Genomic DNA, 13,435 nt, shown 5'->3' with positions numbered 1-13,435 from the left:
CTCCTCTCACTAAGAATGCAGCTTCAGAATGAATCTAAAATGGATGCTGTACAGGAGGTGGGAGGGTCTGGAAGGGAGGGTCTGCTGCTGATTGGCTGGAATGTGTCTGCTGACTGTGAGGCACAGGGTCAAAGTTGACTCAATGATGCCAAATAGGGGGCGGATCGAACCGCGCATATGTTCGCCTGCCGTGGCGAACGCTAACACGCTATGTTTGCCAGGAACTATTCGCTGGCGAACCGTTCGGTACATCACTACTTGTGAGTGACCGGAAGTAGTCACACTCGACTCGCCAGACCAATAACGGTATGTGAGAGGATTGGAGGACATAAGCCCCCCCCTCTCCCCCACAACTCCAGACCCAGCCTTAAATCTGTCACATATGGCTTAATTTTGATTGCCCATTTAAAAAAAACTGGCTTGTAGCAAAATAAATAAATAAAATACTGCAATTTTTGTGATTTTGAGAATCAACGTGTATTTAAGATGTAAAACTAATTCACCTACTTTATGGTCTTCCTAGAAAAGAATAGTAAAGGGTTCCTTCAACCACCATGATCACATCAGTGATTTGAAGTGGTCATGATGGTAAGAGTATGTGTGTACAGTGTTTGTGCTACAAACATGTACACATGTTTAAATCTGTGCTGGGGGCTAGTTGCACCCGCAGGGAACATGACATCGGCAGGCCAGAACTGTGATTGAACAGTACAAGGCCAGTGTGACGTAAGAGGTGGAGCAAAAGTCAGTGCCCAGGAGCTTCACCAAGCTGGATTCAAGGTGAATAAAATATGCTTGTATGATTACTAGAAAGGACTTTCAAGACTAGTTTACTTTGTTAAATGAGGGTAAATATTTATTATTTAGAACTGCATAGTTGTGGGCGGAGAACCAGAGTGATACATTCAATTCAAATGTGGGAGATTACATTTTTTTTATATATATATATATACACACATATATAAAAAGTTTATACATTCTGTATACAAAACAATATATAAAACAATTCTATTTATATACATATTTTATAATATATACTTTGTCATAAAACGGTTGTAAGTTCATATACAGTTTCAAGGTAAACAATAGAGTTGCATTTCTTCAGGGGTCCGTTTGGTCAAAAACATCTAGATTCTGTTCTTTAGGTCCATGATGTGTCTCGGGAAGACATAACTAGAAAAATATAAACAAGTGTTGGTTATACTACGTTCACCAAGACACAAAAAAAAAAAAAAAAGTTAAGTTATTATATATATATATATATATATATATATATATATATATATATCGTAAATAAAACTCATTTGCATACTTTACTAAAGCATTAGTTTGAATTACATTCATTATCTTAAAGTGTTCTGCCTTCTAAAAAACAAACAAACAAAAAAAAAAAAAAACACAGTTTTAAGAAAACACTAGTTTTGGTTGGAGTAACCTTTTCTGAGGTGGACACCCCCCAACTTAATAAATTAATCAAATATCCCTTACCTTTGCTACATCGTTGTGTCAAAGTTCTCCACTCAGCCCGATCCTCCTTGGCTGACATCACTCTCCCTCACCAGATAGGAAGGGAGGTCAGGGAGGATGGAGAGGTGAAGGGCGTGCTATCATTGGTCATCTAGTACTAGCATGCCGTGCATGCTGGTCTCATATGCCAACTTTGTACAAAATTGACATTAGCCAGATGGAACTTTGTTTTGGGCTGGCTCATGATTCCACTGGAGGTGGCATTACAAAGATTAACTCCATATATGCTGGAGGTGTATGTGTATGTGCAGCGTTTCAAAGCCAAATGCTGCATATACAGATGCCAGGCATTGACCACTTCGTTCTCTCTTAACTAGAATATATTAAATCTAGGTTACTGTGTTTATATTCAAATTTTACAGCTGGTCACTTTGGCCAGCTGGTATCTTCAACATCTTGTAGGATGACCACTGATTGCCCTAAAATTAAACCCATATTTTGCTGAGACTGTAATACTTATCTCATGTTAATTTCACACAATTCACTATTGATATAACAAGGGATTTCATTGCTCTGCTAGTAGAGTCCTATTAATCCTTTGTTACATTTAAACTGTGGAGCTCAACACCTCATCTATATGAATGCTTTGTTAATGTACAATGTGGTTCGTATGTGTGTTGCATTAATATGCCTATTTCGTCAATATAAAAAAAAAAAATATATATATATATATATATATATATATATATATTTAAATTAAAAGTGTCATTAGTCTGAGGCTTCCCCATTGAAGCTTTGGACTCCACAGTATTGGCGTTGATTTCACAAAATTTGCAGATAAACTATTTGTAAATTGTAAACCCTTTAAGATAATGCAACTTCATTGAGATAAAGCTGTCATGGTGCCCGGATGTTTCCATTAATTGCTACGATGACCGTTCTATACGCACTGTAAAACACATACACGTCAAAAAACATTTATTGAAATATTTCAAAAAAACAAAAAAGGTTACATTCTAAACCAGCTCTGATGGTCTAGAAACTTTCCAGCTTCTGAGACCTTCAGAAACTGCTGGCAGTGAAAGACGCAACTCCATCTCCTACCAGGAGTGTCTAATCCAAGACACAAAATTTAAATGTTGAAGCAGCAAATATTTCAAGTATTTTAGGGATTGATGTAGAATTATTAAAAATCTTTATTGAACTTGTACTGAATTATTGTACTAACTCCATTTTAACCTCACACTGTAACAAACCCTCCATTTTGTCCTCATTACCTGACAGATTCTCCATCTTAAACTACATTACATGACAGAATTTCCCAGCAACATTTAATACAATGAACAGAGACTGTATTTTCTATAAAGACATAGCTGACTCCGGAATTATTGAATCTCCTGTAACATGCAACAAAGTATAGCCAAGGCCATGAGAACACTGTACTAATGAAATGTTCTATTCATAAAAGAACCTTGCACCTGATCATGAGACTGACATCACTGACTGTGTAAAATGACGCTCAAGCCCCCCTTTCCACCGAGTAAACCTACCACCTCCCGGTGGGAGGACACCTAGCTAGTCACTCAAATCCCTGAGCCAATTAATAATATTGATGGGTGGACACTGATATAGTCACATAACATTTAATCCAATTAATGATGTTTATTTGTTATTATCTGATATTCAATGATGATGTCATTTTACCTTTAAAAAGGTCTGCATAACTGTTTTCCAACCAGATGGCATTACATTTTCTGAAGTGCTTTTAACCTGAACTCCATGTGTCAGTGTGAGCTTACTTCTGCGTATACGCAATTTAATCATCTCAGATTTGGACAGGAACAGATTGAAGCCCATGGATCAGCGCAGTCAGGGGAATGGGCCTTGACAGAGCCAAGGAGTAGGCAGGTGGAGCTATAGATTCGGGGGTGGGGTTTAGGGTGGAGCATGCTAAAGGGTGTGGAAAAGTGCGAGTATATTAAGCGGCCATTTTAGCAAACGGCCATTTTAATTCAGAATCTGCACTTACCTGTTAATTGTTTTGGCAGGCTGTGTGGTTTCTTTTCTTCTGTTTTTCAGATGGCTTCGCTTGAAGAGATCCTGGACGGTGTGAGGGCAGCAGTGAGAGACAGGGGGATGGCATGGCTGCAGCAGCAACTGGCGGTTCCTGGGACCAGCGGTAACCCCCCAGCGGCTGTGGAGAGGCGTTCGGTGCGGAGGGCGAGACCGCCCCAGCGGCTGAGCCCGGGCGTGATGCCCGCAGCACGTCGGAGACGGAGTCCTTCCAGGGAGGCGAGCGGATCATCGGTTGGGGAAACAGGCCGGTCGGAGCCAACGCAAACGCCGCCGGCCCCGTCTGTGCGACGTGGCACCGGTAAGGCAAGGGCGGTGATTAGGCCTGGCATGGTGTCGCGGCCTACCACGAGGAGCGCTGCTCGCAGGACGGCGGGCGGCAAGGCGGCAAAATTAGCGACGGCCTCCGAGGAGACCGGGACCGCGGAGGATGTCGGAGGTGTGGATGGAGCCCAGACACGTCCCGGTGAGTCTGCCGCCGGTTTACATACCGGGCGGCAAGGAAAGGCACTGGGGATTGGGAAGGACGGGCTGACGCCACCTCAGAGGGCAGCAAGGGATTCCAGTGGAGGAGGACTTGATCATGCGGGCGAGGCAAGGCCCAGGCAAGGCAGCGGGGGGACGGCAGGACAGGTCACCCAGCTAGGGCAGCAGGACCAAGTCAGGGCGACAGCGGAAGGGGCTTCCGTTTGTCAGGGCCAGCGCAGCGCTTCCCCAGTGGACAGGGGAGCGGACAGTGAGGGATTGTCCCAGGGGTATGACACACACTCTGACAGCGGGGTTAGGAGTGTACGGGAGGGCCATAAATGTTGCTCCCGGGGACGGCATGATTACAGAGACAACCCTAGGCCTGCGGATTGCAAGAGGCGGCGCGGGGCAGGCGCCAGGCAAAGACGGGCAGGGTGTGTCAGGGAGAGGAGCCCGTCTACTGACGGGTGCAGTAGGCGGGGATCAGTCTACAGGGCCAGGAGGAGAAGGGAACGGCGCAGCGAGTCTGGGTCATCCAACGGGAGCACCCAAGGACGGCCGGATAGTTCTTACGGCCCGGAGGGCCTGGCTACTAGGCGGGAGAGGCGCAGGGTTGACGACAGGGAACGTAAGGAGGAAGGGCGGGTAGATGGGCACTCGAACAGACTACCCAGGTGTTCTTCTCCCTACAGGTCACGGAGCGGTACACCTACGGTCCCACGGCGGGATCTGGCGGAAGGGAGTCGGCGTCAATTGGACACCCCGGAGCCGCACGCGGCGGAGGGAAGGAAAACGACCCCGCGGCCTTCCGCGGCCGGAGGCTCTGGCGGTGAGTTGCCTGTTACATCACATTCTGATTCCATGTTAACTTGCCTAAAATCATTGTTAGATTCATGGGGCGGTGGGGAGGGGGCTTCACCGCAATTTTCGAGGGTATGGGTTCCGGAAGTAGGTTCCGGGACGTCGGGTCAGGCGAAGGGGGCGGTGAGTGGTGTCTCCGGGCGGAGCACGCCCGAACCAGGTGAGAGGACAGGCTTAAGTTCGGTAGGAGGAGGGGAGGTTTCTGACGCGGCGCGGCAGAATGTACATGTCTCTTTCGCGGGCCCCTTGGGATGTCACCTGAAGTCTGAGGTGAAGGACAGGATTTGGAAAGGTGAGTTTGTAGAGGTTTTTCTCTCCTTCCTCTGGAGGAGTTCCTTGATCTAAAGGATGAGGATAAAAAGGATGCGAAGAAGGAGGAGGAAGAGAAGAAGCGTAGGTATCGGAAGATACCCAAGACGTTTGCGAACTGGTTGCGGGCTTTTTGCATTCTGGCCAGCGTCATCGGGGAAAAGTTCCCCGATCGCTGTTCGCAACTTTTTTGCTACTTGGACGGGATAGGGGACGCTTACCGGACGTATGGTGGGATTGCTTGGTGGAAATACGATGAGCAGTTCCGCCAACGTTTAGCAGCGAACCCGAGCATGAGATGGGATCAGATGGATCTGCCCCTGTGGATGCGGCTCATGATGGCGCAGAAGGCTGCGCCCTTTCACGGGGCGGCCGGTGCAGCACCTGGAGGAGCGGCGCCGGCCGGACAAAAGAAGGGTTTCTGCTGGCTTTTCAACGAGGGCCAATGTAAATGGGGCTCGTCGTGTAGATTCAAACACGAGTGTTCCGGTTGCGGCGGTACACATGGAGTCAATAGGTGCTTCAAGAGAGGCAAATCGACTAGCGGGGGAGGTCCCAGTGGCGCCACGGCCCCTGCCGCTGCGGGCAACTCCGGTGAAGGTAGGCGAGATGCTGCCGTGGCTAAAGCGCTACGCTAATCGGGCTGACGCGGAATTTTTGAGGAAAGGATTCACAGAGGGGTTTAGGATACCGTTTAAAGGGAAGGGGTCAGGGACTTTATGTTTGAATTTACGATCCGTTCGGGATCACCCAGGGGTGGTGCGGGACAAATTGATGTCGGAGGTACGGCTTGGCAGGATGGCGGGACCCTATGCGGTCCCACCTTTGCCGAACTTGAGGGTGTCTCCGTTGGGGGTGGTCCCCAAGAAGGAACCAGGCAAATTTCGGTTGATACACCATTTGTCTTACCCAAAAGGGGCGTCTGTTAACGACGACATTGACGCGGCCCTAAGCTCTGTGTCATACGCATCATTCGATCAAGCGGTTGAGTTGGTACGGAGAGCGGGGCCGGGAGCGTTGATGGCGAAGGTGGACGTGGAGGCGGCTTTCAGGTTGCTTCCTATTCACCCGACATGTCACCACTTATTGGGTTGTTTCTTTGAGGAGGGTTTTTTCGTGGATTTGTGTTTGCCCATGGGCTGCTCTATTTCTTGCTCATACTTTGAAAAGTTCAGCTCTTTCTTTGAATGGGTGGTGCGTCTGGAGTCGGCTGGGGGTGCAGTAGTGCACTATCTGGATGACTTTTTGTGCGTAGGTCCGGCAGGGTCCGATCGTTGTGGGCAAGTACTAGGGGTGTTGCAATGGGTGGCGCAGGTCTTTGGGATCCCGTTGGCGGCTGAGAAGACGGTGGGCCCGACGGAATGCTTGAGCTTCCTAGGGCTGGAAATAGATTCGGTGAAGGGTGAATGTAGGTTACCCGAGGATAAATTGACAGCGCTCCGCCAGCGGGTGGGGGTAGTCAGGGGTTCGAAGAAGGTGACCTTGAGGCAGTTACAGTCCCTGCTGGGGAGCTTGAACTTTGCTTGTAAAGTGATCCCTATGGGGAGGGTTTTTTGCAGGCAGTTGGCTCGAGCGACCTGCGGTGCGCGGTTGCCAGGTCATTATATCAGAGTCTCCGCTGCGATGAAGGCGGATCTGGATGTTTGGTTGTGTTTCTTACAGGAGTTCAATGGTCGGGTGTATTTTAGGGATGAGGCGACATCATCTGAAGCGATAGGCTTATATACGGACGCTTCCGGGAGTGTAGGTTTCGGGGCCTACCTGGCAGGGAGATGGTGCGCGGAAGAGTGGCCGGAGGCGTGGAAGGAAAGCGCCTTGATCAGGAACCTGGCCTTCCTTGAGCTCTTTCCTGTGGTAGTGGCGGTATCTTTATGGGGCGAAGAGCTCGCGAACAGGAAGGTGATCTTTCATTCTGATAACATGGCAGTGGTGCAGGCAGTTAATAATATCTCGGCCTCTTCGCTGCCTGTGGTACGGTTGTTGAGGCGTTTGGTGCTGCTGTGCATGTCTTGGAATATTGTGTTTAGGGCGAAACACGTCCCGGGATTGTTGAATGTTATCGCTGACGCCTTATCTCGTTCGCAGTGGGAACGTTTTCGGGCAGCGGCGCCGGGAGCTCAGGTGACAGGTCAGTCATGCCCGGCGGAGATGTGGCGGCTCGGGACGTCTTGCTTGGGGGCTTTATAAGAAGTTCCCTGGCGACCGGAACGTGGACAGCGTACACCAAGGTATGGTATGAATGGGAGGAGATGATGGGGCAGTCTGGAGGGGCGAATTCGCCGGCAGGTAGGTTGGACACGCTATTATGGTTGTTGTGTCGGTTATTCGCGGGAGGGGCTTCTCCCGCGAAGGTGGACCGTTACATGTCAGCATTAGCATTTTGGTTTAAATTCACGGGTAAAGAGGATATTACAAAAACTTTTTTGGTGAAGCAGGTGTTGAGAGGCTTTCGTAAAGGACGTAGGACTGTAGACTCGAGACGGCCGGTGTCGTTTAACATTCTACATGGCTTGACTGAAAGGCTGCATGACGTTTGTACATCTACGTTTGAAGTGCTCTTGTTTACCGTAGCTTTTGTTTGGGCGTTTTTTGGGGCGTTCCGCATCGGCGAACTGGTCAGTTCTAATAAGTCAGGGGCGAACGGGATCCGGTTCGAGGATGTGGTGCTGGGGCAGGACAAAGTCGAGATACGCCTGAGGTGCTCCAAGACGGATGTCTTTGGGAGAGGTAAGACGATAATTTTGTTTGCGTTGCCAGGGTCGGTAGTCTGCCCAGTAGCGTGTGGGCACAAATACTTGGGCGTGCGCCCTCGAAGCTCGGGGTGCTTCCTCGTTCACGAGGATGGTAGTGCGCTGTCGCGCTTCCAATTTATCAGGGTATTTCGCATGGGGCTGCAACAGTTGGGCTTGCATCCCATGCAATTTGGGACTCATTCATTTCGCATCGGGGCTGCAACGGAAGCAGCGCGGCTCGGACTCGGGGATGATCGGATTAAACAGATAGGTCGGTGGGAGTCCGCGCGTTTTAGGACTTATGTACGAACAGATAAGTTGGTTTAAAGGGGGTGTCTTGTTGGGTTGAGTTGTGGTGTCGATGCTCTGCTAGTTAATAACTTGTGTTTTTTTTCCAGGTCGGGTTGTGTGGTTGGTGGGTCACTCCTACGTTTATTGGGCGCAGAAGAGGGCCGCAGTTCGGAGGAATGGAGCACAACTGGGCTTTCTTCAGGACAATGTACAGTTACAATGGTTTGGTTTTCGTGGTTTCAGCTGGCAGAGCATTAGCGGAGTGATTTTTGGTAAATTGTTGGAAGGAAATCCCCCGGACGTAATACTGATACATGGTGGGGGTAACGATTTGGGGCTTATCCCTCAGAGTGAGCTAATTAGGAGAATGAAGCGGGATTTGGATCGCCTCCGGGAACGGGTGCCGGGAGTGATTATAGTGTGGTCTGAGATGGTGCCTAGATTTAATTGGAGACACGCCAGGGACACAGCTGCGGTGGCGAGATGTCGGGGGAAGGTCAATAAGGCCATGTCAGTTTTCGTTAGGAGGTCAGGCGGGGTCCCGGTAAGGCATTGGGAGCTAGAGGGTATGTTACCTGGGTATTATCGTAAGGATGGGGTGCACCTTTCGGAGGTAGGTTGTGACTTGCTAAACCTCGGTTTTCAGGAAGGGATCTCCCGGGCCCTATTTCTGTGTGGTGGGGGGCGCTCGAGACATTAAGGGATCGAGTTTCGGGCTGTGGCGGGATAGGGCTAGGGTAATTGGGATGGAAGTGGATTAGCAAGTGGCTAGGCTAAGCTTAAGTTGAATTAGGCCAGAGTTGGAAGTGGTCTGTTGGTTCGAGCTCATCGGTGGCTCCGAACCTGGTGGTGTAGGGGTGTCTCGGTACACCCCTACAGTTAATAAAGTTATAATTATGGGGCCTCTTTGGTAGGCCGTGTGTTATATTTATGTGTTATTTATATTGCTATATATTGTTTATGGTATGGGGTCATTGTCTGGGTTAATGCTGTACGGATGGGGGTGGGGGTAAATTAATTTATTTGGCAATGACCCCAATTTGTTATCTTGTTTATTGAAAAATTTAAATAAAGCTGTGGACTTTTATTTTCCAACAGAAAATTGGTGTCTGTGTTTATTGGTGGGTTATGGGGAAGAAAATGCCACAAGCCGAATAACGACTGTGCGCATGTCAAGACATTTAAACATATTTGTTTATTTCTAAATTAATCTACATCAGGATAATTTGCAAACCTCTAAATCTAAATCAACTGGACAAAATTAAAAGATTTTTGGTCATTTAATAAAAGCTATTTTTACGGAAACCCATCGGTTGTCCCTAACTTGCATATACATTTTGGATCTTGTGAAAAATAAGCCACAAATATTTAGGGTCTGTACCAGCACTATAACTACTCTCCGACCAGGAGTTTTCAAAGAGGAGAGAGATGATTTTTTTTCTTCCACTTGGTTATTAGATTGCATTGAAGACTTCAATTAAGTTTCTTTTAAAAACAACAAAAATAAATGCAGCATAGTCATTGCTGCTGTACAAGCCCTCTTGGAGAATCAAAAGGTAACAGGAAGCCACTTAAAGAAACATTTAGTGTTTGGAATACAGCTACTAAAGTATTCATCTGCCCCACTCAGGGGCAGACTGAACACTCGTGCAAATTGGTCATGGACCCGCCCCTGCTGCAGTGCAGTAATGGCTGAGCTGGGGAGTTAAACAATCTCCCTAGCCAGCCTGCACTCAGCAAGGGGCCCGTGCAGCCCTCCGCAGGCCCCTGCTGCTACAAATCTTCTCCCCCATGCAGGGCACACTGAGGGACAGCTAAGGGGCCTTCCCAAAGACCCCACCAGGCTATCCTTCAGTGTGCCTGAAGGAAATCAGCAGAGGCTACAGGAGCAGAGCCTCTGCCAGCAGATAAGGACAGCCACACTGAGCTTACCGGCTGTTACACTGATCAGGGTAGCACCTTGTGGCGGATTCTGCACGAAGTAACATCATGCCTGCTGAGCTGCCCTGATAGTGTTACAGGAAGCATGTCCAGCATCCACTCCAAGGATAAGAATTCCACTCTCCTTGGCCAAAGGTAAGAGTCAGGAAGGGGGAATACTTTTTTGTTTTGTAAACATTTCCCCTTCCCTTTTTATCATTAAAATTAAACAGTGTCCAATTCCCTCCCCTTCCCCCTCTTCCCCCCCCCCCTCTCCCACACTGCCCCTTCACAGCTCCTCTCTCTCTCCAACAAATTAAGCCCCTATAACCCCCTACACTTGCTATACCCCTGCTCTTAATACAACTCCTATTACAACCCAGGCACCCTCTAGAGCCCCTATACCCCCTGCACCCATTACAGCCCCTGCAACCACTTCAACCCCTATTACCCCTGCAACCACTACTTGAATTAAAACAAATAAAAACACAAGCAGCTAAAGGGCCACTATAGTCACAAGAACAACTACAGCTTAATGTAGTTGTTCTGGTGTCTACTGCCTATCCCTGCAGGCTATTTAATGTGAACACTGCGCAGGAACACATTTAGTGGCAGTCACTCAGATGGCCTCTAGATGTGCTTTCCGGGTCAGTTGTGCCCATTGTGAATGCTCCTCATAGAGAAGCATTGATTCAATGCATCTCTATGATGAGATGCTGATTGGCACAGGACGGTGTCTCCTTCTCCCTTGGCATTAGGCCTTCCCCATAGGAAAGCACTGAATCAAAAGCTTTCCTATGGAGAGTTAGAAGATGCCGGACATCTTCATGCACTGTAGGAGGAACACCAATGTCTTCATGCATAGAGCAAAGACACCATGAAACAGCAGGAAGTGATTCTAGTGATTGCCTGGTGCACCGCCACTAGAGGCAGCCTTAACCCTGTAATATAAGCACAGCAATTTCTCTAAAACGGCAATGCTTGACATTGCAGGGTTAAGGGGACAGGGACTGTGCCCCCAGACCACTTCAAAGAGATGAAGTGGTCTTGGGGCTAAAAAGAGTTCTAAGTCATGTGAAAACCATACGAGATCCTAGTTTGTAATTAGACTGTAGCCCCAAGAAGAAAGCGTAGCTTAGCAGAGGGGGCCTTGATAGGGCTTGGAGGCGGGCTTAGGGGGAGCAGGGGTTGGTTGACCGATCAGGATTCTGGGTAGGCTGATATAAATGTCGGCCATTTTATAACACCTCATTACTAATTGACTTACCAGGCTGAATTGGTCCCTCCCTTTAGTGTTGGGTTTTATTCTACCCGCTTGTTCACAGCGGCGGGCTAGTGGAAGGAAAGTTAAGGGGGTAACGGGCCTGCTTAAGGAAGTGTAGAGCAAGAGTAGTGAGTTGGCTGTTTCAATATGGACTGTTTACCTGTTGGTGGTTTCAAGCTCATGGTAGCTCAGAACCCAGGTGGTGTAGGGGTATCAAGGTATACCCCTGCCAGGATTGTGTGGAAAATGTTGGATCTTGTTTTGTTATACAATGTTATGTTATATATGATGGGTCATTGCCTTGCGAATTGATATGTGGAAAAGTGATAATGATGGATGGCTGAGGATGTGGGGGTGGGCAATGACTTTTATGCAATTTATATATTATCGTTGTTATGATTATTATATATTATAAATAAAAGCTGTGGACATATTGACCCATACCTTAAAGTGTCAGTGTTTTGTTGGTGTGGGTTGGGGAAAAAGGTAATGGTCAGCTCCTCCAGCCCATATGGCGACAATGCACCTGTCATGTTCCCCCTATGATTATAGTTGGGAGGGCGGTCATAAAACTGCAGCAATTTTAGCAAAGCATTTAATGAACAGGCTTCAGAGAGACAGAGACAGGAGTGCTTTTTGTACCATATTCTACACAATTAAAATAATGTATTATTATAATTTTTTTATTTTTTTTGATGGTGCATAAAAAAAACCCCTCACTATTTGAAAAATATGCAATTTGCGATCTCCTAAATAATAATGGGGATAACCAAATACCATCAGTGTTGAGCAATAATCAATAGCAATTATAGAAAGAAGATGTATATGCATCAAAACATAGCCTCAAAATGTCAAACATTCTGTACAGATATATTATATGAAACTTAAGTTACCAAAACATCAGTTTGGTTGAAGGTAATTTAAAGTATGACATAACCCTGTATTAATTTTTTTTTTGTTACATATATAAATTAATTGGTATGTCAGACAACAAACTAAATAAAAGTATTCTGAGAAACTATGAAGTACATGCAGTAAATCCTACAAAGAACATTGGCATTACTTGAGATCAGAGACCCTTTCAACTAATGTTAAAGGTTGTTCATTTTGAGGCTGTGTTTGAAAGAAAGGTACAGGGGTTAACATGCTTAAAGAAGACCCACCACCAAGAGAAGAAGAAGCAGTGTATGGAGTATGTACGCCTCACACATACACACCCTCAGGGTTTAGGCCTGCTAGCAGGGGGTTCTGTAAATTTCGAGGATTACCCAGTAGATGTTTGGCTGCAGTCCGTGGAGAGGAGTCAGAAGGTCCTAGAAAGTAGAATAAAGTAGGAATGTCTTGTGATATCATGTGAAGTAACGCCGGGCTAAAATTGTATATTTACAGGCCATAATAGATCCAGAAACCATTTAACATAATAAACTTCTTCTTGGGGGGAAAGCATAAAAGTGCTCACACAATATTAATCTTGGCCAGAAGATCTGGCACTTGTTTCATTGACTCTAGACTGTAAGCTCGTTTGAGCAGAAATTACATCTACTTATTGTTCCTGTATAATTTTGTAAATGTCTCATTTATTGTTAAACCTCCCCCCATTCAGTTGGCACTAAATAATAATTATTACTAGGTATTTATAATTATTAACATCCTCCCATAGGACGAGAGGACAAATTGACTCCTCTTCCATTATATGACAAATCACCAGTTATGCTAACCATTATTTAGTAAAAAAAAAAAAAAAAACTGTAAAACTAACCAGGGCACTTCAAAATTGAATGACAAAATATCTCAGCTGCAAGAATAACCGAGCTAAAGAATTTTCTAGGTTAAGATATTTCTGCCTAAAATGTGCAATTCTAGACAACGCACACTTCCTGTAAAAATAAAAATATAAAATCGGTCAATTCTTCACACTTTCACTTTAGTTAAAAACTCCAATGTGTAAAAAGAAGAAAGAAAGAAAAATGCCTTAAAAGTGTAAAATCCTCCATGGCATCAGGAACCATTGCTTGTAAAACAAATATGAATAGGAAGGTATTCAGTGTGT

General features: G+C 46.5%; 1 protein-coding gene across 6 annotated transcripts in view; it reads right to left on the bottom strand.

Moving 5' to 3' along the window:
- Positions 1 to 829: 829 nt before the first annotated feature.
- The window catches only part of RASSF7 (Ras association domain family member 7), a 55,972-nt gene continuing 43,366 nt past the window's right edge, over positions 830 to 13,435 (bottom strand). For 2 of the 6 annotated variants that reach the window (XM_063437600.1, XM_063437599.1), the window contains exons 5-6: positions 12,603 to 12,698; positions 830 to 1,173 (exon numbers count right to left, since the gene is read on the bottom strand). In XM_063437600.1, coding sequence (XP_063293670.1) covers positions 1,142 to 1,173; positions 12,603 to 12,698 — 128 coding nt within the window. In that variant the 3' untranslated portion in view covers positions 830 to 1,141. Of the gene's footprint in view, positions 1,174 to 12,548; positions 12,699 to 13,435 lie in introns of all 6 variants that reach the window. The other 4 variants (XM_063437603.1, XM_063437604.1, XM_063437602.1 and 1 more) reach the window with 3 other exon arrangements.

Source organism: Pelobates fuscus, chromosome 12, assembly GCF_036172605.1.
Source record: "Pelobates fuscus isolate aPelFus1 chromosome 12, aPelFus1.pri, whole genome shotgun sequence".
Taxonomy (NCBI): domain Eukaryota; kingdom Metazoa; phylum Chordata; class Amphibia; order Anura; family Pelobatidae; genus Pelobates; species Pelobates fuscus.
This window is presented reverse-complemented; position numbering and strand designations above follow the sequence as displayed.